Source organism: Rosa chinensis, chromosome 1 (genome assembly GCF_002994745.2).
Source record: "Rosa chinensis cultivar Old Blush chromosome 1, RchiOBHm-V2, whole genome shotgun sequence".
NCBI classification, from domain to species: Eukaryota; Viridiplantae; Streptophyta; class Magnoliopsida; order Rosales; family Rosaceae; genus Rosa; species Rosa chinensis.
The window spans coordinates 45,254,982-45,279,737 of NC_037088.1; the positions used below are offsets into that span (position 1 = coordinate 45,254,982).

The window sequence follows — 24,756 nt, forward strand, 5'->3', positions numbered from 1 at the left end:
CGGGTGTGGACAGTAATATTGTGGGTGTGAAGAGAAAATAAAAACTTGAGCCACCCAGTTGCTTAAGTCATAAACCCCCAAACTCTTCTGTTGTTTCTCAGTATGGCGAGTTCACAAGGAGACGCGAAGCTCGAACGGTTTCTGCAGTGGTTACAGGTGCGTGCCCATGTTTTTTACAGTGTGGGATGAGCTTTTTTTTTTTTTGTATTGATCAAATTAGTGAAACTGTGATTTTGATTAATTGGGTTTTGAATTCAGGTTAATGGGGTGGAGCTACGTGGGTGCAAGATCAAATACTCTGATTCTGATAAAGGGTTTGGCATTTTTGCGGCTAATGATGTTTCTGACGGTAAACCCATCTCTTCCTTTTAGGTTAAGTTCGTAAAGTTTTGTTCTTTGTCTATGTAGTTGTTCATATTTGTTAGTAGAGAGACTGTGAAATGTGGGTCAGGTACAGAAATTGAATTCCAGTGTCAGATACTGCATTCTTTTAAGAATCATGTAGGAAATATTGAGCAAATTACTTGATTTCGATCTTTGGAAGTATCTTTTGTTGCCTTTGCAAGCTAATATATTGTCAATGATAAGTCTTTTGCAATTGAAAGTATAAATTTTGTTATTGTTTCTTTGAGCAAGCACTGGAAATTTATGTTTGGAGTACTATTGCCATGTCTTTAACATAGTTTTATAAGATTAAAAGATGTGTGCATTCACAACTACATGATGCACTTGTGTTCTTCATACTAAAGCTGGCGGGTGCAAGCTGATTTGTGACCAAATGATGCCCATGGAGGGATATACCAGTCAAGATTGTTGTTTTCTTTTGAACTTGAATTAGAAATGGTGGTAGCATGCCATGTGGCTTCCAAAGCCTGACATATTCACCGGACACTATCAATATTGAGCCAATGACAACCCTTTCATCTCGTAGGTTACCTCATCCTACGAGCATTCAATAAGTTAGCACTCTACCCATGCATCATACCTAGGCATCTTTATCCAACCTTTAGGTGACCATTCCAGGACTGTATCCCTATTGTGTTATGAAACTTGCTCTCGTAACATTTTGACAAGTAGAGAATAGTTCTGATTCACTTTTGGAAATCAATTTCAGGGGTTCTGTTAGTCGTGCCTCTGGATTTAGCAATAACTCCTATGAGAGTTTTGCAAGATCCTTTTTTTGGACCAGAATGTAGAGCAATGTTCGAAGAAGGAGATGTGGATGATAGGTTCTTGATGGTTTTGTTTCTAACAGTGGAGCGCCTCCGCAAGAATTCTTCTTGGAAGCCGTATGTATAGAATGAATTTGTTGAATTATCAATTAAAACTTTTTTGTTTCTTTGGTGGTCAGCCTTTTCCACTTGGGTGGAAGATAACAAACCAGCTAAATATTTTGCTGAGCCTATTATTGAAATTGCTCAGGTACCTTGATATGCTTCCCACCACTTTTGGCAATCCACTTTGGTTTACTGATGATGAGCTTTTGGACCTAAAAGGAACAACATTGTACCGAGCAACTGAACTGCAGGTAAAAGATTTCTGGGCATCTAACTATGACAATAAAATTCTCAAACGTATGTTTTATCCATATAGAAGTTATCTTGATTTCAAGTTGATTTTTCTTTTATGGACCTTTTATGATGTTGAATGTATTCATACAATACACATTTGCAAAATATTTTTGGGGGGTCAAATTGGCATTCCTTTTACTGCAAACCACACCCCTCCTCTTTTGCATGAGTGTTTTTACAATGGACACTCCTCTTAATTTTTAGCTAGTATTCACTATCCAGGCGTTCTGTAGGGTTTAAGGTAACTCTTGTAAATTATGTCACATCGCTTGTGGGAGTAATTTTGACATAATGCAATGCTAACCTGATGCTATTTTTTATTCAAGTTGACAATAATGTTTTCGTAAATGTCCAGTTGGCTTTGTTTTTTTTTTTTTTTTTTTGTGGTGGTTTGAAAGTATTTGGATTTCTTTTTTGATATTGATTCTGTCAATTATGATTTGAGTAGCCTATCTTCTTTCTGTAGTATATGTGACCAACGACAGGTTTAATCTACAGAAGAAAAGCTTGCGGTCTTTATACGATGATAAGTTGAAGGCTCTAGTGGATAAACTTTTAACTCTTGATGGTGATTCGGAAAGGTATATCAGAAATGGATTTTGTTTCCATTTGAGTTCATAAGAGAATTAAGCTAGCAGGTCCTGTCCTTTCAAAAAAATATTCATGCATCTTTTTCTTCTCTATTTTTTGGTATTTGAATTATTTGTTTCAAAAATCAGAGAGGCTGATATGAATAATGGGTATAGTAATAATTAATTGTGCACTTTCATTTCAATAGTATACTGGGTACATTGGATACATTGAAGTTATCCTGTGTCGTTCTTGTTATTTGAGCTTCTTAGCAACACCTAGAAAGGTAGAATAGATTGACAGGTTTCTGAGAATCTTGGTGGTACTTGTCATGCCCAGTCTTGTGACTTTGTCTTGAACTAGTGTTAGATAAAAAAGCATACAGCTGCTGATGACATCATGTGAAAACATTAGTATGTAATTTGGTATTGCAATGCTATTCTCAGACTCTAGACCTCTCAACTCACCAACAATTTGTGGACCTATGTGAATTTCAGCATTTAGTAATCAGTTGTCTGTGTGATTTATGATGCTTTTGTAAAAATGCTGTCTATATAAATTTATGGTCCAAAATCTTGTAATCTAGCATTCAGAGGCTGACTTTCCAATTCTTTGAAGATAATATCTAAAATTGCATGTTGAACAACACTCAGAATAATATAGACATTGTCATTACTCATTAGTTATCTTCATCTCTAAATATATACTATGATTGCTAATCTCTGATCATATGCTCCGGTTGCTTCTTTTATAGGGATGTGTGCTTTGAAGATTTCCTTTGGTATGTATAATTGAAGATGAAATAATCTTATGATTTTTTGGTTGAACCCTTCTTACTAATATCTGTTCAGGGTGCCTTAGACCTTTGTTGCTTATCTTCCCTAATTTCTGTCATGCTAGGGCAAATTCTGTATTTTGGGCTCGTGCTTTGAACATTCCCCTTCCATACTCTTATGTATTTCCACAAGTTGAGGAAAAGAAGAATTGCAGTGCTTCAAATGACAAAAGTTCTGACGTTTCTACTAATATGGTTAATGGCAATGCTAAAGGTGTTGTAATTTTTCTCCCTCATTAATTCTTTTCAATATACTTTATCATGATGTATTGGATGCTTGATTTGGTATCTCTAGATGTAAATGTAGTTATTTGAACTAAAATTAGTGCTTTCTTAAATTAGGATGTCAGGTTGACGGGGTTGATATTCAAGTTAATGGAGTGACATCTGTATCAAACCAAAAAGATACTGTCTGGGTGGAGGGTCTTGTTCCTGGCATCGATTTTTGCAACCATGGTATGCCTGTTGTCATCAAGTCTGGTATTCTTAGAAATTTATCTACTTCTGTTACAGAACTTACAGAATTATAATTACATCTGTTCAAGATTCGAGTGTAAGCTTTTTAACCAGTGTAGCCCATCCTGCAGTTCAACTCATTTGATTCTAGTTAATACTGTAGCCTACACTTTTGTCCTTATATTTTTATGAGTTTTTCCGTATAGTCTATTTTCTCATACACCTTACTAGCTGACATCGTGTGGCTATTCAGGTTTAAAGCCGGCAGCAACTTGGGAAGTTGATGGAACAGGATCGATAACTCGGGTTCCTTTTTCTATGTATCTTCTTTCTGGTAGTGTCCTATTTCCATTCGTACCTTATTTTTTGCTGCAAATCAGTAAAACTATGTGTTATGCAACCATAAGATTTTGCATTGGTATCATGGCATACAAGTTTTAATCGTGACTATTGCTATTGGATATATCAATACTTGTGTTTATTTCTTTTGAGGTCTTTTATGTAGCAGGGTTATGATATTTGATATTGGTTTAATTTAGTTGTGACAGTTACTATTGAAGCCTTACTATACTTGTTTTCATTTCTCTTGCTTGATTAGTTAGCTGGATTATCTTACTTACCGAGATATTCCTTTTTCTTTTCTTTTTCCAAATTGGAAAGCTGGACAACCCTTGGAGACTGATGAAGAAATTTCTATAAGTTATGGTAACAAAGGAAATGAGGTACTTCCTGGAGACGTATATAGAATTGTTGCATTTTATACCAAAGTTACTTTTAAGTTGTATACTTAGTTACTTTTTAAGTTGTATACTTATTTTTGCATCTTCTTCCTAGCAACCAAACATAATTTCTTAGAATGTTTGCCTTTGTCCTGGCATATACTTGTATTCTAAAACATGTTTAGTTTCATGTGCTACTTCTTGCATGCTACTTGCACCTGAAGTTCTTTTGTCATGTGAGGCTTTGAGCTTACTTAGGCTTATGAGTCTGGCAGATTCCACTTAGTTTACCTGCCATAGTTGTTCAGGTTATTTGAAAAGTCGACTTAAATTGAAGAAAGCCTTATTCAAGTATTTGGTCTCTGCCATCATCTTGTTTTCCTAATCCACATTAGCATTTGACAACCTTCATCAACTTCGAAGGGAGAACCATTATCTTGTGTTTGAATGTTTGATGCAGGAATTACTTCATCTGTATGGTTTCGTCCTTGATGGTAATCCAGATGACTATCTCATGGTAATGCCTTTATATTGGTTATAGTTGAGAAACCTTGTATAGATTATTCTGTTGTTTCTAAATAACTCGTTCTCGATGGTGGCAATGTCTTAAACTTGATCAAAATAGATGTAAGGTGGACTTTTTGGTTTTATTACTTTATACACTTTGGATATTTTAATCCATTCTTCTGTCATCTGGTTCCAGCTAGGACCGTAGTTTTTGTCAATCAATTGTTTGAGCTGATCACAACTTGGTACGGTAATGATACATACAGGTCCATTATCCAGTACAAGCCCTTCAAAGTGTTTCATTTTCTGACTCGAAAGCACAGCTTCTTGAAGCACAGGTTTGCTATTGTCTGTCTTTTAATTTTGTGTTATGTATTCTCTGTTTTAATCTAGGAGAAACTCTCTACTTCAGTAAAGCTGTAGGTGGATCAATGGATTTTTTTTCTTATTCCTTTATTTGTTTTCAAAACAAACTTTGCTTTATTTTTGTTCACAGAAGGCCGAAATGAGGTGTCTTTTACCTAGAAGTTTACTGGATCATGGCTTTTTCCCAGTAGGCATCTCAACTAATGAAGGAAGTGATAAGGGCCAACTCAACCATGTTTGCAGCTATAGTTGGAGTGGTCAGCGCAAGATGCCATCATATTTAAACAAGTTGGTTTTTCCCGAAAGCTTTTTGACAACATTGAGGACAGTAGCCATGAAGGAGGATGAGCTGTTTCAGGTTTCATCATTGCTGGAAGAGGTAAAAATTCTTTACCTAGTATTGCTATTTCATGTTTTACTAGCTAAGCATAAATGTTTTCTTGTTTATAATTAATATAAAGTGACCTGAACTAGTTTTATAAGCAGGAAATAAATGTAAATCTTTCTAATGCTTGTTAGTAACTTAAGATGGGAGACCATTTTATGGTCTAGCCCATTTGATCATTTGCATCCCTGGTTCTTAACCCTGGTTCAATATATGTTATGTTAAAGCTTGTTACATCTGGAGGGGGCAGGCAACCATCTGATTCAGAAGTTCGAGCAGCAATATGGGAGGCTTGTGGTGACTCTGGAGCTTTGCAAATGCTTGTTGATCTTCTTACTATGAGGTGACTCTGAATCCATGATTCAAATGCCTCACTTGTGATTTTATGATATGGTTCATAAGAATTAAATGAACCTCTCAATGAATCTGCATGCCGCCACTTGTAACTTTAATAGGAGATCCATCAGAAACTGACTCCATCAGTCTTACTTAAAACAGTCATATACCGTAGTTGCATGCTACTTAGAAGCTTTAACATGAATTGGTCGGTACCTATGCTACGTTGCTAACCAAATATTCTGTATGCAAGGATGGTGGATCTTCAAGATGGTTCTGGTACAGAGGACAGTGACACTAATTTGCTTAAAAACGCAGGCTTTAGTGAAAGCCTAAATCTGCATACAGGAAATGAAAACGATTTAAGGTACCATATTTTGCCCTCATCATTGTGTTCTCATTTAAATACATGAATCAGTGAGAAGCTGAACATTCAGTATGTTTCCTATTGTTGGACTCTTCTTGACTGCAGTGAAGAGATAAATGGCCTTCAACCACCCCAATCGATGAGCAGAAACAAGTGGTCTAGTATAGTTTATAGACGAGGGCAGAAGCAACTAACTCGATTATTCCTCAAGGAAGCAGAGCATGCCTTGCAGTTAGCACTGGATGAAGGGAACTAACTTTCGACACAAATTCATGTGTTTTTAGCTCACATTAGAAATTAGTCCTTATCAAGTCTTATGATCTTTAGCGTCCGTAACTGTACTATGCATTTTGTGCTCGGTAATGGTCGTGTATTGATTTCATTAATGTAATAAATGTAGGCCAAAGTTGTACCCACTAAAATGCTTTTGGTCACTAATTCTATAGAGAGAGAAGTCTCATTTTCCGAGTGAAATGAATAGAAAATTGATTTCATTCTTCAATTTTGCGAGGCTCTTAATAGTTAAGCATTCAAGAAAAGAAAAAAATATATTAGTTTTGCAAAAAAAGAAAGTAGTTCAGGCCCTGGTCGATGACCGTAAATGTAGCATAAATATACATTCGTAGCCCTGGTAAGGACTCAAAAATTGTAAAACTAAGCTGTCTTCTTGTTGCCCCTAGTCTTCAACCGTCTAGGCCAGCTATATTTTTCAGTGTCCATCCAACGGCATAAGCGGCAGCTGCGGCGGCAGCACCATTGAAGAGAGTCACTACCACAGAGAAAGCATAGTTCTGGCCTGCAATCTTGGCCTTTGCAATCCCAAGAAGCGTGAGTGCAAGCGCAGAGAGGATACAAGCACCAACAAACTTAACCAAGTCACTGTTCGTAAATGGGATGAGGACAATAAAAGACAGGAGAGGAGCAGTGCCAAAGACAAGGAAGGCAGCAAATGTTACAAGGCCGTTCTTCCATGGCTTTTCTGCTTCTTCTGGCGGTAGCCTTCCATGAGCCATCATTTTCTCGTGCACCAAGATGTCATTGTACTTGGCAAAAATGCTAACAACCTTGTACGAGTCCCAAAACCATGTCACATATAAGCAATTTAATAGTTACACCAAAGGCATTATAACAAAGAAACTCTTGTTTTTTTTTTCTTTCTATCAGATCTTACAACAACCTAACCTTACTTTATAATAAGCAATTTTCTCACAATTTCATCAAACATTTTCATTAGATTTTAGGGGAAGTTTTCGCATACCTTGGCGGCATCATCAACGTCCATCCCAAGTGCTTGATACTTTTGGAGCAACTCCATCTTCTCAAGGCTGCCGTGATTTGTGACATCCCATTCCGTCACCGCCATTTCTTTGGCGGCAACATCCTTTTCACCGCTGCTGGACAAAAAATCTCCAACTCCCATAGATATCCCATCTGCCACCAGATTTGCAAATCCTAGCACCAGCACATCCGCTGCAATGTAAGACAGTTATAGTGAATAAAAACTCAATTTTTGAAATAAAGCATGATGCACTAGTGCATGCATGCACCTCTAAATGAGTCCTAGTGTATCTTGCTAGCTACACACTGCCTCTCTCTCACACGCACTTATAGATCATACACTTCCAGAAGGTCCAATTTTCCCAAAATAATTTGCCTCGGTGTCTTACAACATACTTCAGTGCTTACTGTTCGTCTGTACCATCAGTAGTTATGGTTCTGTATCCATTATAGAGCTGTGAGACATGCACTGATCTAGATCTTAAACAATTTAATGGTTGTGTATACAAATGTTGAGAAAGATATACAGATATGGGTGTAACTATCACTGAGCTAGTAATGCACAGTGTCTTGCAAGATATCTGCTGTCAATATATTTTCAGATATACATACCGACAACAATTCATGTTAGTGAATAAGGGTTCTCCACATCATCAACAAAAATTACGTTTCAAAATGTAATAAACCAAGACTATGATAGGGTTTAGGGTTTAGGTTTCAGAGGAAGAGCAAGAGAAAAAATAGTGAGTGATTATATATTACCGGAAGTTAGACGGCTGGCGGAGATGGAAGAGATTAGAGAGAAGCAAGTGACAATGGCATCAAGACCAGCATACAGAATGCTCTTGGCATACTCTCCTTTCCATGGCTCTTTTGGTCTCGAACTAGTAGCACCGTTATCAAAGCTTTCTCTATCTTCTTCAATATCGTCAACTACTACTGGATCAAGTAGACTAGTACTGGAGTTGGCCTCTTCTGCAGCCATTGGTCTTTTTCAAATGGTCGTCTCTTTTCGGCAAGTACGTCAAGCTCTCTCTGTAATTTTACTATTCATCGTCACCCGCCTCTTCTCACAGTTTCACGCACAGTGTGCTACAGCACCGAATAAAAGGATAAACAAAGATAAAGGGCGGTCAACAAGTTGAAGTGGTGTATGCGTTGTCTTCATGCATGGAAGCGATTTGACACGTAGCAAAAATGTCTCACTGTGTGACTCGATCTGTTGGATATCTCTGAGTAGTGATGATGAGTTTGCTCCATTGGAGGATTTGGAGGAGCAATGATGCAGCAAGGACTTCGTGGCTTTCTGCCAACAAATGTAATTTATACACTAACTTTTTACTGCACGCAAATATTGGGCATTGTTTAGTGTTTCTTTACATCGAATTAAAATTAAGCTGCATTTTCTAAATTCTTAATTCTGAATGATGTGTTGAGAGAAACTAAATTTGTGGCGGGTTATAGTCGATTGAGATAGATTCCTTAAGAAGCTGTAATTTTTTTTTCTTAACTAAAAGATTAATAACTAATTAAGTTTACAGGTCAAATCCTGTGGTTGAAATTAGTTTGTAATCAAGAAAAGAATTATGTAGCAACACTTCGGTCCTCACAATGTAAAAAAGTATGAAGATTTTATGCATCGCTCCAGAAATAGAATCCCTGTATTTTAGATACTATAATTTTCATCCATGTATATGACAATCTTTTATTTTGTAATTTGTTACTTTTCATCATCATGGATGAAGAGAATTGCAATCATTATTCAGAACAGATGAACCAAAAAAGCAATCTAATCTATACATGAGGACCAAATTAAAGTACAATCACAAAATCCAAAAATGATTTTCTCCTCTTCCTCACCATACAAGGAACCTAACCAAATTGACGGGGCAGCGACAGTACTTGCTGCCAAGAAATAAGGCAAGTTTGCTTAGCTCAGGTACAGCTTAATTCCTATATTAAAGGATAATCCAGCTTCATTATCATTTGTCAACGAATCAATCAAAAATTAACAAAAACAATAAGAATAATAATAGTACCTAATGATATAGATTTTCTTTCTATTAGTTTCCGTTTTGTCGTTTTAGGCACATGCCAAGCAATATACCAATTAGTTTGTCCACTATATAATGTGGTAAATTCCAAATCAAGTGGATCATCTTTGATTATGGTTCATGTTTCTCATGAATAAATATCTAAAGCTTACAGGACAGAATATTCATGGCGACCATGTGAACAAAATTTTTGTAGTCATTCATCATTGAATTAATTTTAAAAATAGAAATTAAATTGTTAACTTTTACTGTTTTACAAGTTAAATCTTTGGTCACTTACTAACTTCATTTTTACCTATGATGGCAGTGGCGGCGTGGCTGGGTGAGCGATTCATGAGGGGCCGTTGCTGGTCCATGATTACATATGTTTTTATTATGCTTCAATTTGATGTAGCTACTACATCTACAAGTTGTAATCTTTATTATTATTATTATTAGTAAAGTGGTTGACTATTATCCTAAAAAAAAAAAAAACTTCAGTTTTACCTCATTAATTGTTGCACCTCATCCGTGTTTATACAATTCTAATTTTATCACATGTATATCCCTATATCCGTGTTAAACCGCATAACGTCCACAAATTCGATACTTCAAGCGTTCAAGGTTCACATAGGTAGCACCGACGAAGTGCCGTTGAATGTGTTGGTAATCAGTGCCGTCCACGTAGTCAGCTACTATACTTCTGTACTCTATTTTTGGTCACAACAATTTTATAGTTTATAATAAAATTGTACCAAACCTGAAGTTATGACCTATGAGCTGCATACATGTCATAGAACATAGATTAGAAGCAAAGGCTCAATCCACTAACCCAGATTATCCCCCTAATTTAAAAATACAAGAATAACCTTAAAGCACGAATTACTCTGTGAATGCAATTACAAGCTTCTTATAATTTTAAATATCTAAACTTGTACACCACGATCTCAAGTTCTCAACAATGTTTCATACATATAGTCCAAAACATTAACAACAAAAACAAAGGAAGAAAATATAAAGACCAGTAACTATGGGGAACTGTGGGGTACCAACACTTCACAAAAAATATAAAGAATAAAAGAAGACCGACCAAATCTAAAGAAATAAGGAACAGGAGGTAAAAAAAAAAAATCCTAAAGTGATGTTATTTAGCATAATCATTTCCTTAGTAGCTAGATAGACATTGTGCAACAGAAGCAGTGTCTTATATATCAGACCAATGGCCTCTTTTCTTCATCTTCTCCAACATGTTGATGGTCAAGTTGAATTATCTCCTCTTCGTTATGAGCTGGCTTTGAACTCTTGGGTTTGCCAGATGATGAGTTTGAAACCCTTTGGTATGGTTTATTCTCAGGCAAGAGCTTCAATGTGATCCCCATACCTATGAGCAGAAGTCCAGTCCCGTGCTCTTCGGTTAATGGCTTTGTGAATATCAAGTATGATAGCAATAATGTCACTGCCTTTCTAGCCGTTGTTATCTGCGAAAAAAAAATCCAATGAGGATCTTCTCTTCAAGAATGAGAATTTATATAACTCACATTGTACTATTTGTTTGCTTATCAGTGTTCATGAGGCCTAACTAATGTAGCTTGAAAACAAGCAACATGGCCCTTACTTTGAAAATGCCAATTGAATAAAGACCATATCTTTTCCATTAAATGTTGATATCACATTCACAAATCTAGGACAAAATGGAGTTATGAGGAGAATGTACCATGGCTGTGGTGGCAGCACCAAAAAGTGCAATGAGGGAAAGGACAGAAACTTGGCCAATAAACGTGGCCATGGCTTCAAAGACTAACACACCATATACGTATGGATGCTGCATAATACCAAAAGGTTAGGTGTAACTGTGAGGCTTGCGAGGAATGTAACAAGTCTGGAATCAAAAGATTTTGTAACTGGCAAGTTACCTGAGAACATGAACTCCACGCTTTGAATAATTCTCCTGTCAAAATCATTGGTGGCACCAAGAAAGGTAGACCAACTACTGTAGAGCAAAACAGCATCTCCATCTGTGGATAAGATAAGATAGAGAACAACATTATAACCGAAGTCACAGCTTTTCCATGAACATGCATCTAATTCACTTTGAAGCACCCAAGGAGAATGTGACTCACCTGTGTGGTTTCAGGATTCATGGTAAATATTGCTTCTTGCAAATTACCCAAAAACGAATCCATGACTAGAGCACCCGATACCATCACAACACCAATCACACTGAAGTTGGGAGAAGTTTGTGCATCCGCTAAGGTGAATAGGATCAGACCCACCACCAGAAGGATTGCAGAAACGTACTCATGAGGTGGGTACTTCCGCCTCAAACCTGGTATGAAGGCTCCCATTATCATCACAGGTAAAACCTGAAACCCCAAAAGGACCAAAATCATGAAGTTAACATGAGAGGCTGCAGAGTAACTGTAGTTTGACACATACAGCCAAATAGATATTTATAAACTATTCTTGTCCTATACCAAAGATCAAATATTCCAACAGAATCTAAATGACACTAAAAACTTAGCTAGAGACCAACTTAAACTCTTTCCCCTAAAATGAAGAACAATAATCTCAAACTGGCCACACTAAACAAAATAAAAATATGAAAGGGGAGAAAAAATGTGTCTTAAGAGGCAGTCAAATTCCAAATCCTCTCTGTTTTACACTGAAATTGTTTCCATTTGATATGATTATCAAGTCAAAATTGGCTGCCTCAGAGAAACTAACGAAGTTTTTTAACATCGCATTTGCTTACCTTTGTTGATTTGAACATTAGCTGTGCGGGGTAGTTGAGAAAAGCCAAGGAGCCTTTGGTAAGTCCATGAGAGCCCATAAGCACAGCAGATAGCTTCACATAAGTCTTCCATGGGTTCACCATTTGCTTGGTGGTAAAGCCTTGAAGATAAATCAGAAATAGGTACACAAATCCTTGTACAAATGTGAAGTACCACCCATAACTGCAGCAAGGAACACATCAGAAACAGAATCCGAAACAAGCAGGGTCCTAATTGAATTCGAAAACCAAACACTCCACAAATCCAAAACAAATACCCAGATGTTAACCTTTACCTGAATTGTAGCCTGTTATACACATATTCCTGAAAATGGAGCAAAAAGTGAAGATTCAATCAGCAATTAAAAAAAATTTAACAGAGTGTACGAAAAATCAAGTCATCTCTGAACGTGCAATGAGCTGCATTCATTCTTCAAAATTATTACTTTGATTCCTCCAAAAGTAAACTCATAAAATAATCAAACCCATTGGTCCCATAAGCCAAAACAGAGGATCAAAACCTCATTTTAAAATTATCTGAGAACTTTAATCAAAACAGTAAAAAAAACTAATAAACAAAAACCATAAATCTCTTGGAACAAAAAGGTTTCTTCCTCAGAAGCTAAAGCATAACCCTTAGCTTGATTCAAAAGAAACTAAACACAAAAGGAAATTCATCCCAAAACAAAAAAAAATCCCAGAACCAAAACGAAAAAAACTTGAAACCAAAGAGAGAGTGAATTTACCTCACAGACACCATTAACCAGATAACCAAAGAAGAACCCAGAAGAGCAAAGCAGGAATTGCTGCCATTTGGGTCTATCAGAGAGCGAAATCCCAAACAGAAACCGAGCTTGTTCTTCGTTCTTCATCGTCTTCAACCCCTTTTTCACACAGACCCAACTCAGTTCTGGGTTTTGGGTACCCAGAAAACGCTCCAAATCAATGAGAAATGGTGAGCTGTAAAATGGATGTAAAATTCAATGCGTGAAAACTACTCATTTATAGCTTTGCATGTTTAAATTGTTCACCTTACCAACACAAAAGAGAGAAAGAAAGAAAGAGAAAATCTTGTTTGGGGTGATAGATATAAATAAGGAATATGCACTATGGTATCGGGATGACTACGGGGGTGACTCTGTTATGTAACTCGCAATAAAGAATGATTCCACTTACGGAAAATTCCAGAGAGAGAGAGAGAGTGTATTGGACTCGGAGTCGGAGCTCTTCTTTTCTTCGGTTTAGAAAAGAGAGAACGAGTCAGAGTCTTTCAGTCTTTCTCTCTTTGGGGTTGGCAAGTTGGCAGAGACTGAGGGAGGGTTTATAGAGGCAAAACGAGTAAATGATGAAGTTAACGAGTTGGGACGACTAGCATTTAAGAGGATCGATGGACTCTTGCATGACGTGGAGAGCCATTTGGTTCTTTCTATGCACCTTGTTGTCCAATTTATTTTTGCTAAATTTTTTGTTTGTGTTTAAATAGTGTTTTAATTATTATACAACTGAAGACACCAAAAGAGAGCATTGTACTTGCTTACAAGTTGTCTCATTCATGATTCGTGTGGTACATGATATGCACTGAGGCCTCGTGCCCTCATTTGGTTTGAGCAAAATAGAAGTAATTTCTATATGTTTTTCATAGGATGAGAAGTTAAATACATTCATTTTGAGTTATTTTATGTAATTTATAAATACATTTAAATTATTTCATCTTCATTTAAAAATATATTTGATTAAACAATAACTAGCATTGTTAAATATGCTCTAAGAGACTCTTTAGCATACTCTTGCTATTGGATATTTTTGCTCCTTAGCTATCTTGGAGAGCATGTTTAGCTTTTTATATATTTTAGCTGCTGCACCAGACTCCTAAGTGGCTCTCTATTATAACTTTTAGCTATCTCGCTCCTAAATATAGAGAGCGAGATAAGGCTCTCTATAATGTAAAACATTCCTATTGAGTTATTTTATATAATATATAAATATATTTAAACTATTTAATTTTCATTTAAAAAATTATATAAATTTAAAACTAGCTAGAATAGAGAGTACTGATGCAGACGTATTTCTAAAATGGCTAGCCAAAATGACTTTTTAGCTATTTTAGCTAAAATTTAACTAAAAAATAACTAGCATTGCTAAAGATACTCTAAGAAAAGTTAAAAGAAAAGTTGTTAAAAAATTTATAATTAATGCAGTAAGATAATAGAATCTGAGTAATATATACAAGCAAAAAAAGGGAAAAATGAATGGTTTGGGGGTAGGGAATGACCCACTTTTCGCTTTATTTTTTTTTATTTCAGGAAAGTATTTATTTTCCTTTTGCATCTCAAACACCAAAAAAGATTAAATTTCATTTCTCAATACTTCAATTTCACAAATCAAACTAGGCATGAATTATTGTAAACATGAAAATCAGAAAATAAAAATGTGAGTCTCGAAGTTATTGCAAGTGATGAATGAGGGTGGAAAAATGAATTAAGTTTTGATTGTTTCTTTTTTTTAGAGAATTGTCAACTCATTGCATTGATCAGCGAAATTACACATAATGACTCATCCCTGTGGAACTGTCAAAAGAGTCAATACCTAAGTAATTCAACCTTTTTAAAGATCATGAAGCCCTGCCAAAATCTAACCTCGAACATCCTAGAGAATCAAAAGGCCAAGACATCCTGGTTATTTTTGGTGACAAAACTCAGAGAGAAGCTACGAGTTAGGAGAATGAATTCTTACATAAAAGTAATTAAAATTAAAATAAACTAGCCCAGCAGCCCAACTACTCCATATGCCAGACAAAGGCCCAAAAGACAGGGAAACCCTAGCACTAGGCCCAGAAGGGTTCAAAGCCCAACTGGACTTGCTAAGGCCACCCAAACCCAGCAAGGCGGAGTACCAGTCCACCTCCATTTGACGGTGCCGACCGAGGAAGACTTCCACCACCGCCCACCCCATCGTCGTCGCTCCCAACAGCAACCAGCTTTACTCCGGCACAGATCGGTGGAGCCATTGCTAGCCCAGCGCCGCAATCATCATCTATGTCACCATTCGCCGACAGCACCCAGCCACTTAGCACAGCACGAACACACGAGCAAGATCGCCGCCCGGCTCTCCACTGCGCTACCTCGTGACTAGCACCACTCACCGGATCCATTCCTGTCCAGCCATCCTCAACCCCGAATGACCCAGATCCCTCATATTCGCCGCGAGAAACTCCTCGCAACACAGACTCACCACCACCCCTAAATTTGAGATGCCGACTACGAGGAACCCCGCAGCCCTCAATCTCCCAGCGACCAGACGAGAGGGAAATTCCATCTCTTCCTGCCCAATTTGCAAAGCCGCCGCCATAAGACCACGGCATCCACCTACCTCTCAGAGAGAGTAACCTAAGCATTGTTTTTTTGTGTTTGTCTACAACTATAGTTTTGATTGTTACTTCGATCTCTTTCACCGTGATAGAGAAAAAAAATTTGTGGAGTTCAATCACTAATATTGTGGAAATAATTCTAATATTGTACACAAAGAGACAACAGTTTTATTTAGAATTTAGCGAGATTAGACCTATTTTTAAGGAGGTGATAGAAAGAGTCATGGCCTAACTAAATAAATCACACGTTCATACTTAAAAAAAAAAAAAAAAAAAAACAAACAAACTAACAAACTTAAAATATCCCAAGTATATAGACGAGATCCTAAACCCTGTCGACCACATGCTATTCACAGAAATACCTATTGGTTGGATTCAGGCCTGATGGTAAATCTCAACAATGGCTTTGCAAAATGTAATTATGCATGCGTAGTTTGTCAACCCTTCAGCTTTCAAAGTCGATCATAATTGCTTTGTTGTTGTCCGTTGATGAACGAAAGTCACGTTTAATTAGGATTATTAGATAAATTGTTGTCCTTTTACAGTTCTTGAGTTTTGATTAGGGGTTAAGCTAGCTCTTTTTTTGGTGTTTAAAAGTGATTATGAGATTTTCTTATTTATTAGATATGAGAAAGTAGTGCCTTCATAACTTTTCTGTCAATTGATATGTGAATAAAATTACAGTTTTCAGCTTTCGGGTTTAATTATTTGGAATGTTTGCAAACTTCTGTTGATTTTGATTTCGTGCACTAACTTGTAGCATACATTATGTTATACAACACTTGCTGAATTTTTAGTGTGCTACATACTCTAATGTAAGAATATTTATGAATATTTACTTTTATACTTGGAGTCGAGATTGAATCAAAAACTTTAAATTATAATTTTTTTATATTCGTATGAGTTCTCAATTTTTTAACTATTAAGGAAAAACTATGAGAACAACCCTGCCCAATTTATTTAAGTGGAACGCTGAGGACACAGAGAACGGTAGACAATTAAACGAGATAGAAAGACTAACTCTATCATGACCAAAATCAGCTAACTTGTCTGGCTACTACAAAGTTAGCTTCACAAAATATGTGTCGAAATCTGATGAAATGGAATTGTTGAGAGAGATACTTGATATCCTCTACCAGAATCTTGATTCTCCCAGCGGTGGAAATCTTGTTGAGAAGACAATTAATGAGAACCTTAGAGTCACCTTCAACCCAAATGTGGGAATGATGATTGAGACGAGCCGAACTTAAGCCATCTCACTGAGCAGTAGCCTCAGCAATCAAAACACCAGCATTAATTACCTATCTTTTTAGCAGCAGCAAGAACAGGATACCATCTGTATCTCTAATGCAAAAACAATTGAAGCAACACAATTCCTTACGGAAACATTAAAGTTAAGCTTAACTTGCTCATAGTCTAGAGGATTCCATTTAATATGTAAAGGATTCTCATAAAACAAAGCCATTTTTTCATTGACATCTCAACTATCCATAATATATTCCTTTCAATACATTGACCAAGTAGTGGCACATAAACATATTAACCCATCAGTGACAGGCTCACCTAAACATAGAGAGCACTCGGCCAATCAATTTCATTGACTTAGCTTTCAAGAACAATATAAGTTTGTGAACATCATCAAATTACTTGATTGTTAGGGTCAAATTTATGTAGCTATCTACGTACTGGAATCATGTATGCATGAATATCACCAATCTTAATTTTTGTCGATGCTACTAAGTTTCGTGAAGTATACAGTTAGGCAACTTAGTACTGAGAACTATTGGATCCATTACGTTCGGTACTACTAGAAGCATGTGGATGGTTTTGTGCTGGTAATGTACATTACATATGTGAGATTAAACTATTCCATGTGATCAGTTTTCGTGAAGAATCAAACGAGGGAAACGTTCCATGTTAACAGCCATACCATGACTTTCATGGACTTTTATAAGGTTTTAACTACAGACCTGCAGCAGTTCGAAAGGAAAAATAAAATAATGAATTAGGTTATAACGTATGTGACAAGTAAAAGTAATGAGACGTTGAGGAAATGTATCACTCCAAAAAACAACGGCAGAATTGGTATAATTAGTGAATAAATACAAAGCAAAATGTGTTTATAGACAAGTAAGTTCCAACTTCCATCCATTTAACCTTATTGCTTATTCAAAAACTTCCAAGTCTAGCTATTATATAAAGAATGTTAATATATATGAGTATGGTTATAGTTTGGAGCTAATGACTTTATTTTAAATTTGACTCTCGTTTTTTTTTATTATTATTATTATTATTATTATTATTTTATTATTATTTTTTGGACAACTTGAAACACTCGATCAATAAAACCAAGGGGTATCCATTTGGCTTATGTTGAAGAGCTAGCTTTCAAAAGAAGAGTGATAGCTTGTAGAAGAACTTTGTATGATAGGGGATGAGCAAACCAAGCACTTACAATCTAAGGACAAGTGAGAAGAGTACGTTCAATTGATTCATTTGGATGCAAGCATAACCGACACTCAGCTGATGGTGCAATATGCCTTCTAAATAAATTTGATTCTCATTGAAGAGATCAATAAGAAGATAAGTGACAAATGCACACACACACACTAATATCTAAAAATTGAATTGTCGAGATGTAGATATGTGACCGAAAAGTGACCATAAACTCTAAATGCACACTTTAATTTTAAAGTGAAGTCTCGCTCTAAATAAGATCTATATATATATATACACACACACACACACACATAGTTTCAATTTAAATCTTGTGAGCATACCATGAATAATGTATATAGTTGCTCATGTAGTTCCGAGTCATTAAACGAGAGGAATGTGAGTTGTTAATCAAACTTATCAAATATTGATGTTTTTTTTTAAACACAAAAACTCGTACAAATTATGTACATCAAAAACATTTCAGACAACTTTAGCCAAAATTGTCAAATTAATGGCTGATAAAAACGGCAGCCCACAAATCACATTTAAATTTTTCAAACCATGTGATCAAAGGGTAAAGCTATGTTATGTTAACATTTCTCATACATCAACTATTTTTACCCCTCTAAGGACTCATGTTATCACTTTGAGGACTAATATTACTATTTTCAAGACTCATGTGGTAAACTAAGAAAATTTACCACTTTAAGGACTCATGTTACCACTTTGAGGACTAATATTATTATTTTGAAGACTCATGTGGTAACTAAGAAAATTTACCACTTTAAGGACTCATGTTACTACTTTGAGGACTAATATTACTATTTTGAGGACTCATTTTACCACTTTTAAGGCAATTGTATGCATGTCATATGTTAACGCATTGTAGAATTTTCTGTGATCAAAATATGGTCAACAAATTTAACTTTTTATATTAAAATTTTTTCTATGCATCGGCGATATAAGCGACTCAGCACTTATTTAGTAATCGCAACTCTTAATATATATAGTTAAATTTTTTCTAGTAACCAAAAAATGTATATGATGTTATCCAGCAGTATATATATAATGTATATAATGTACCAAATTTTGGAACTACTTCCTCAGGTTTAGTTTGGTGGGATTTGGCTCTGCCTATCATTCATAGTTTTTGTAATCAGGACCGAATGGGTCTTCCTAATTTCCGTTTCTGTTGATGTTGTCTAGAGGTTTAGTATAGTTCCCTCTCTTTGTCTTTATTTTTTATTCAACAAATTATTCTCGTTTCGTCGAGGTTCATAAATATATATATATATATATATATATATATTGGTGCAAGTACAGGTCGGAACTCTGAATGCTTCATTTACATGCCTAAAGAAGATACGGTTCTTAAATTAAGTAATATCCTTTACGTGAGTTAACGTAACCACCCGGTCATGAAATCTCTCTTTCAAAAAAAAAAAAAAAGGCAAAAAATCACAAATAGTCATTGAGTTACAACTCATTTAACACTTAACTCGCTGTATTTTCAACAACATCACTTAACTCATTCATTTTTAGTTCAATCTTTCATTTAACTCACTGCTGTTAGTTCTACCGTTAAAATTGAGCGTATATTTGTCAAAACGCTTAAAAGTACATTTTTAACTTTAAAAAAAAATTTCTTGTTGTAAATATTATTATCTATGTGGATGTCCATGTAAATACTCATTAGTTATGTACTTTGATGTAAACCCTACCTCTATATAAAGGAGGCTAATGAGACTGAATGATATACTTCTACTTCCTCCCAATTATTCTCTCTCCATCTTCTTCTCTACTTTATAACACGTTATCAGCACGCTCTGCTATTATTTTAAAAAAAAAACTCTATGATGATCCACGAGTTTATGGTGCAACGTTGTTGCTATTAACTATAACTTATGATCTATGTCATTTATGCATATCAGTTTTTATAAAGATAATTCGGCATCATATGTATATAGCCGATACTCAATGCCTCGAGCACTGTTCCTTATATATGCTATGCGTTTGCTTTGACTATATTCCATTTTTGAGATATAGGAATCGCACCTCACTTTGCCCTTAATCAATCTTATAATCATAAGGGTGCCATTGATTCCTGCTTCATATACTTCTATTTTCCTCCCAACTATTCTCTCTTCATCTTCTTCCTACTTTATAACATTTCTAAACTTATTAGATTTTTGCAATTTTTTTAGCTTTTGAAATTTCGAATAAAAAATAATTTTATTTTAATTTAAATATATAATTTGAAAAAAAAATTGTCCCTTTTTTTAAAGATTTTTTTTAAAAAAATTCTAATGCATTTTTTTAGTGTTTAGACAAATATACCTTTAATTTTGATGGCTTTTAACGGTAGAATTAACGATAATGAATTAAGTGAAAGACCAAGGTAAAAGTGAGTAAGTTATGTGATATTGTCAAAATACAGTGAGTTAAGTGTCGAATGAGTCACAACTCAGTGATCATTTATGATATTTTCCAAAAAAAAAAAAAAAAACACCGGTCATGAAATCTATGGACCTAGGCAGAGCACTTCAAACTTCATTAATCATCGTGTACTATTTATCCATATTATACGAGCAATGGAAGCAAATTGAAAGTTTGAGTCACAACTCATATGCATGAAGCCCTGAATGCACCTTAAAAGGCGTCGGTGCTTGTGTGGATCTTCAGAAAAAGCTGCAGTCTTCAAGGACGACGACCTCGATCACGTTTCTCAAAGGCTCTTCTTCTTCTTCATCCTCTCTCCCTCTTATTCTGGCATTCTGCTCTCCAACAGTCCCATCACCACCGACACGTTATCCAGATGCAACCAGATGTCATTTCTAGGTTTAACGCAGTCGATGTCCTCGATTAGAATCTGCGAGTCTTCCAGTTGGGAGTTGGGACCTCATCTCTTTCTGAAACTCGATTGTTTGTCCGCACGTGGAGAGAAAAGGGACACCTACAGTACTGTACAAACAAGATGAACTCAAACGATGAGATTTTATAGGGGACTGACTGGAATTCTGGGACAGTGGAGGAGGAGGAGGAGAAGATACCAAAAACACGTACGTCATGGTCCCGGCGGCAAATGAGCCGGTCACCTCCGTGATCAGTTATGTTAATACTGTTATTATTCTACATTTTTGTCCAGGTTAACTGTTATTTTTCTTTCTTTAGAGAAGTTTTAGCTCGGCAAATTCATCCAGGTTGGTGAAAACAAATCAGAAGGAATAACCCTTTCACAAGGGCACGAGTACAACATAACTATAAACCTGTCCAACTCTTAAGGCATTGGAGCCTAGCTAAACGAAACCCCATCTTGCTCCCAAAACATCACTCAAACAATAGCGAGGGAGGTTGCAAGGCCATCTCCCTCCCAGTGGTCCCTTAAAATGAAAGAAATCTCCCACGATAATTTTCTTTCTAAAATATCTATCTAATGAACGGTTAAGTCTTATATATGCAAGTATACTGTATAGTGTATAGTGTATACGTATGTTTATAGTAATTTTTTTTTTTTTAAATCAGATTTTATAATTTAGCAAGTAGTACTAAACGATACACTCTCATATGGTCGACAAAAAGAGCCATCCTTTAGAGTATATAAAACCCTATTCTAGAAACAAAATAGCAACTAACATACCCAGAGTGCACCCACTTTTTAGAAAGTCGTTGCACCATTATTCTGACAAAAAGCTAGATATTCAGAAACAGGTAAATAAAAAGTTTCCAACTGAGGAACTGGTCTTTGCGACCTAACAAAATTTAAACATTACCATGGGCCATGGAGACTTGATCCAACCAACTCCACAGCAACATGAAGTCCAAAGTAAATGAAACCCTAGCCTAGAGAGCCTAAAAGCTATGACCAAGCAGCCCATGTTCGATGCCCAAAAGGCCCAACAAACCCTAGCTTTGGAAGGAGCAGGAGAACACCGCACTTAACCTCGTCTTCCTGCAAAACTCTGGCCGCTGCAACAAATCTCTCCCAGATTTGTGGAAGTAAAGCCACTTGTGCATCTTACTTCATGCTTAAGTTCTTGATAAGCATGATCTTCTTGATTAGTCAAAAATGGAGGCTTGCTTCATGCTTAAGTTCTTGATAAGCATGGTGTTTTTGATAAGTCAAAGATTATGACTTACTTCATGCTTAAGTTGTTGATAGGTCAAAGATTGTGACTTACTTCATACTTAAGTTGTTGATAGGTCAAAGATTGTGGCTACTTTCCAACATATGATAGTTGTAAAGATTGCATTTACAACTCATCTGTAGCTAAGTTTCTTAAAATTTCTTAAGCTTTAAGAAGCTAGTTGTAACCTCCTCTATCTAGTATAAATAGAGGTCTTGAGTTATAGAGTTGTTATCCCATGTTGTGGTGAGTGAAAACAAAGAGAGAGAGGGAGTGGAGTTTAGAGAGAAAATGGAGATTTCTCCTAAAACTCAAGTGTCTTTCCTTTGTTAGTGTGTATTTCCTCATGTTATAAGAGAGAGGGTATTCTCAATTGTTGCTCTCCTTATTGCAGAAGAGAAATTGTTGTATCCTTTTGCTATAGGAAAATCCTTCTACAGTTTGCCTATCATCTTGTGCTTCACTCGTTTTCATAGTTTCTACTTCAGTTGTAATTGGGTGCCCCATACCACAACGTTTCTAACAAGATTAAGCCATCACAAACTACCAAATCTATGCTCCAGTTCCTGAACTCACTCTCGATCGCAGCCTCAACCCGACCAGCAAGCACGTCGTCAGTAGATCGACCTACAAACATGTCATCTCCAGCACGTCATCGGACGACCACTAAGACATCGCCCTGCACCAGAGCTCTGTCTCCCTCTGCAACAACACTCCCACCATCTACAAAAGAGTCCCAGCCCAAAAGCCTTGGCCGAAATTAGACAGATCGCCCCACTAAATCTTGTACAAGCCACTAGTCCTCCGACAAATCACCCACACTAGATCCTCCGCAAGCCACCAGCCCTCCATGGATCGCAGCACAAGGCCTGCACCCAAAAACTACACTTCACCGCCCGATTCCAAAAAAGGTGACTTCCTCAACACCAGATCGAGAACAACAAATAGACAGAAAGAATTAGCCACGAGAGTAGTGATGGCCATAGCCATCGAGGTTTTGATATTTTGAGAATTTTTTCGAAGGTGGGAGGCCAACAATAACCTAGCAGAGCACTTATTTATAATAATTATGATATCGAATTAATTCTTAGTTCATTTTTATTGCAGTTAAAATATTTTTATCGTAAAATTTCATAATCCAAATCATTCGCATATTAAAACATTATGTTAAAATTATCTTTGCTTGATACATGTGTCTTAAGTAAATGAACGGTTAATCTTAATGATATTAATTGTTGAGTCAATTTGTTCTGTAATATTAGATTAACAAACAATATTCAGCGATCCACTTTGGCAAAGAAATCTTAAAGATTAATCTGAAAAAAAAAAAAATACAATTCGGATTATCAATTTGTAAATTACAGAATTCACTATTTATAATTTTAGGTAAAAATTAGAGAAAATGTTACAAACAGTACCCGAAATAAGGCTCATTCTTAACTTCAGTACCCGACTATGCAAAACTATCACTTTGGTATCCCAAGTTTGAAGTCCTACCCAAGAATGGTACATGTCGTCCATCACGACGTTAACTAGCTAATCATGTGACATATTTTGAGGGCCCTTATGGTTTGCCACGTAGCAAAGACTTAACGCTGTGATGGACGACGTGTACCATTCTTGGGTCGAGCTTCAAACTTGGGGTACCAAAGTGATAGTTTTGCATAGTCGAGTACTGAAGTTAGGAGTCGGCCTTAATTCGGGTACTGTTTGAAATATTTTCTCTAAAAATTAAGTACAACTAAGAATCCAGAATAAACGCATATCCCTGTGGAGGTAATAGATGACTTTTCACAATACGTAACCAAACTATCGTCTGATATGAAAATTATCTCGCTCTCACTGTGAGAGCTCTAACCCCTTGCGAACCTTAGCCGCCTTGGTCTATAGATCTATCAATGGCGTTTGGCGTTATCACCAAGTATACCATCCCTTTTTTCCTTTTGCTGCCTTCTCGCAGCAAGTCAATGTCAATTTTGTCTGACGTGTTTTCAATAGGACTTTTTGCTATTCTTGGATTCCCCTAAACTGTCTCACATGAACTCGAGGAGGAGAAGGGTTTCACCGTTGCTGACCTCTTGTGCTGGTTATCAAAGGAGGTTTTGAGTTGGTTGTGATGGCAGGAAGGTAGTCTAGGTGTGCCGGTGTGTGTCGGGATCTATAGGATGCAGGTGTCATTGTTGTCGGCGATTGGATCAAGATTTTAGTCAGCCTAGTCGGTGGATAAAAGGGGTGATCGGAAGTGATGTAAGGATGATATGGGGGCTTTGATTTCTGTTTCTGCTTGGACTTGGAGGTTAGTAGTAAAGGATTCTTTGCTTCAAGCAGTCTTTCGATCTAAGGGTGGTGCGATTGGAGTGGTAGCGGCCTTAGGGCCGAATATCGGGACATTCATGGATGCAGAACGGGCACTCTGACTTGAGATCTCGACAACAAGAGGGGTCGTACCCTGTGTGAGACATGCGGCGGAGGTTTCAGCTGTGATTGGGAGGGATGCTAGAGACAGGGTTCCCAAATCATTTTGGAGGCCCAACACTTGGTGGCCCAAATCCTCGGTACTGCAGTCTAGTGGGTTTTGGGTGTCCTAAATAGCTGGGACTATTTTTTGGACTTAGGCCCTTTTGCTGTCCAAA

The 24,756-nt window shown here is 36.5% G+C and overlaps 3 protein-coding genes across 5 annotated transcripts; 1 reads left to right on the top strand and 2 right to left on the bottom strand.

Annotated features, from left to right (window-relative positions):
• The first annotated feature begins 12 nt into the window (after positions 1 to 12).
• On the top strand, positions 13 to 6,534 carry LOC112186361 (protein-lysine N-methyltransferase EFM1). 3 transcript variants are annotated; one of them, XM_024324745.2, is made up of 16 exons: positions 14 to 156; positions 259 to 349; positions 1,115 to 1,289; positions 1,423 to 1,528; positions 2,070 to 2,152; positions 2,896 to 2,922; positions 3,042 to 3,190; positions 3,319 to 3,432; positions 3,686 to 3,766; positions 4,093 to 4,154; positions 4,612 to 4,668; positions 4,925 to 4,996; positions 5,155 to 5,403; positions 5,637 to 5,752; positions 5,999 to 6,112; positions 6,218 to 6,534. In XM_024324745.2, exons 1-16 carry the CDS (start codon positions 103 to 105, stop codon positions 6,366 to 6,368), a joined length of 1,701 nt encoding a protein of 566 aa, XP_024180513.1. In that variant the 5' UTR covers positions 14 to 102; the 3' UTR covers positions 6,369 to 6,534. The 3 variants fall into 3 exon arrangements, with proteins under 3 accessions (XP_040368853.1, XP_024180513.1, XP_040368852.1); XM_040512919.1 differs by lacking the exon at positions 6,218 to 6,534 and having other exon boundaries at positions 13 to 156; positions 5,908 to 6,043; XM_040512918.1 differs by lacking the exon at positions 2,896 to 2,922.
• Positions 6,535 to 6,607: 73 nt separating this feature from the next.
• LOC112186375 lies at positions 6,608 to 8,605 on the bottom strand. The gene is made up of 3 exons (XM_024324766.2): positions 8,153 to 8,605; positions 7,371 to 7,582; positions 6,608 to 7,176 (listed from the first exon to the last, which is right to left on the bottom strand). Exons 1-3 carry the CDS (start codon positions 8,373 to 8,375, stop codon positions 6,796 to 6,798), a joined length of 816 nt encoding a protein of 271 aa, XP_024180534.1. The 5' UTR covers positions 8,376 to 8,605; the 3' UTR covers positions 6,608 to 6,795.
• Positions 8,606 to 10,305: 1,700 nt separating this feature from the next.
• On the bottom strand, positions 10,306 to 13,533 carry LOC112180195 (UDP-galactose/UDP-glucose transporter 2). The gene is made up of 7 exons (XM_024318706.2): positions 12,940 to 13,533; positions 12,490 to 12,518; positions 12,176 to 12,377; positions 11,544 to 11,786; positions 11,337 to 11,438; positions 11,138 to 11,245; positions 10,306 to 10,901 (listed from the first exon to the last, which is right to left on the bottom strand). Exons 1-7 carry the CDS (start codon positions 13,063 to 13,065, stop codon positions 10,635 to 10,637), a joined length of 1,077 nt encoding a protein of 358 aa, XP_024174474.1. The 5' UTR covers positions 13,066 to 13,533; the 3' UTR covers positions 10,306 to 10,634.
• Positions 13,534 to 24,756: the final 11,223 nt, after the last annotated feature.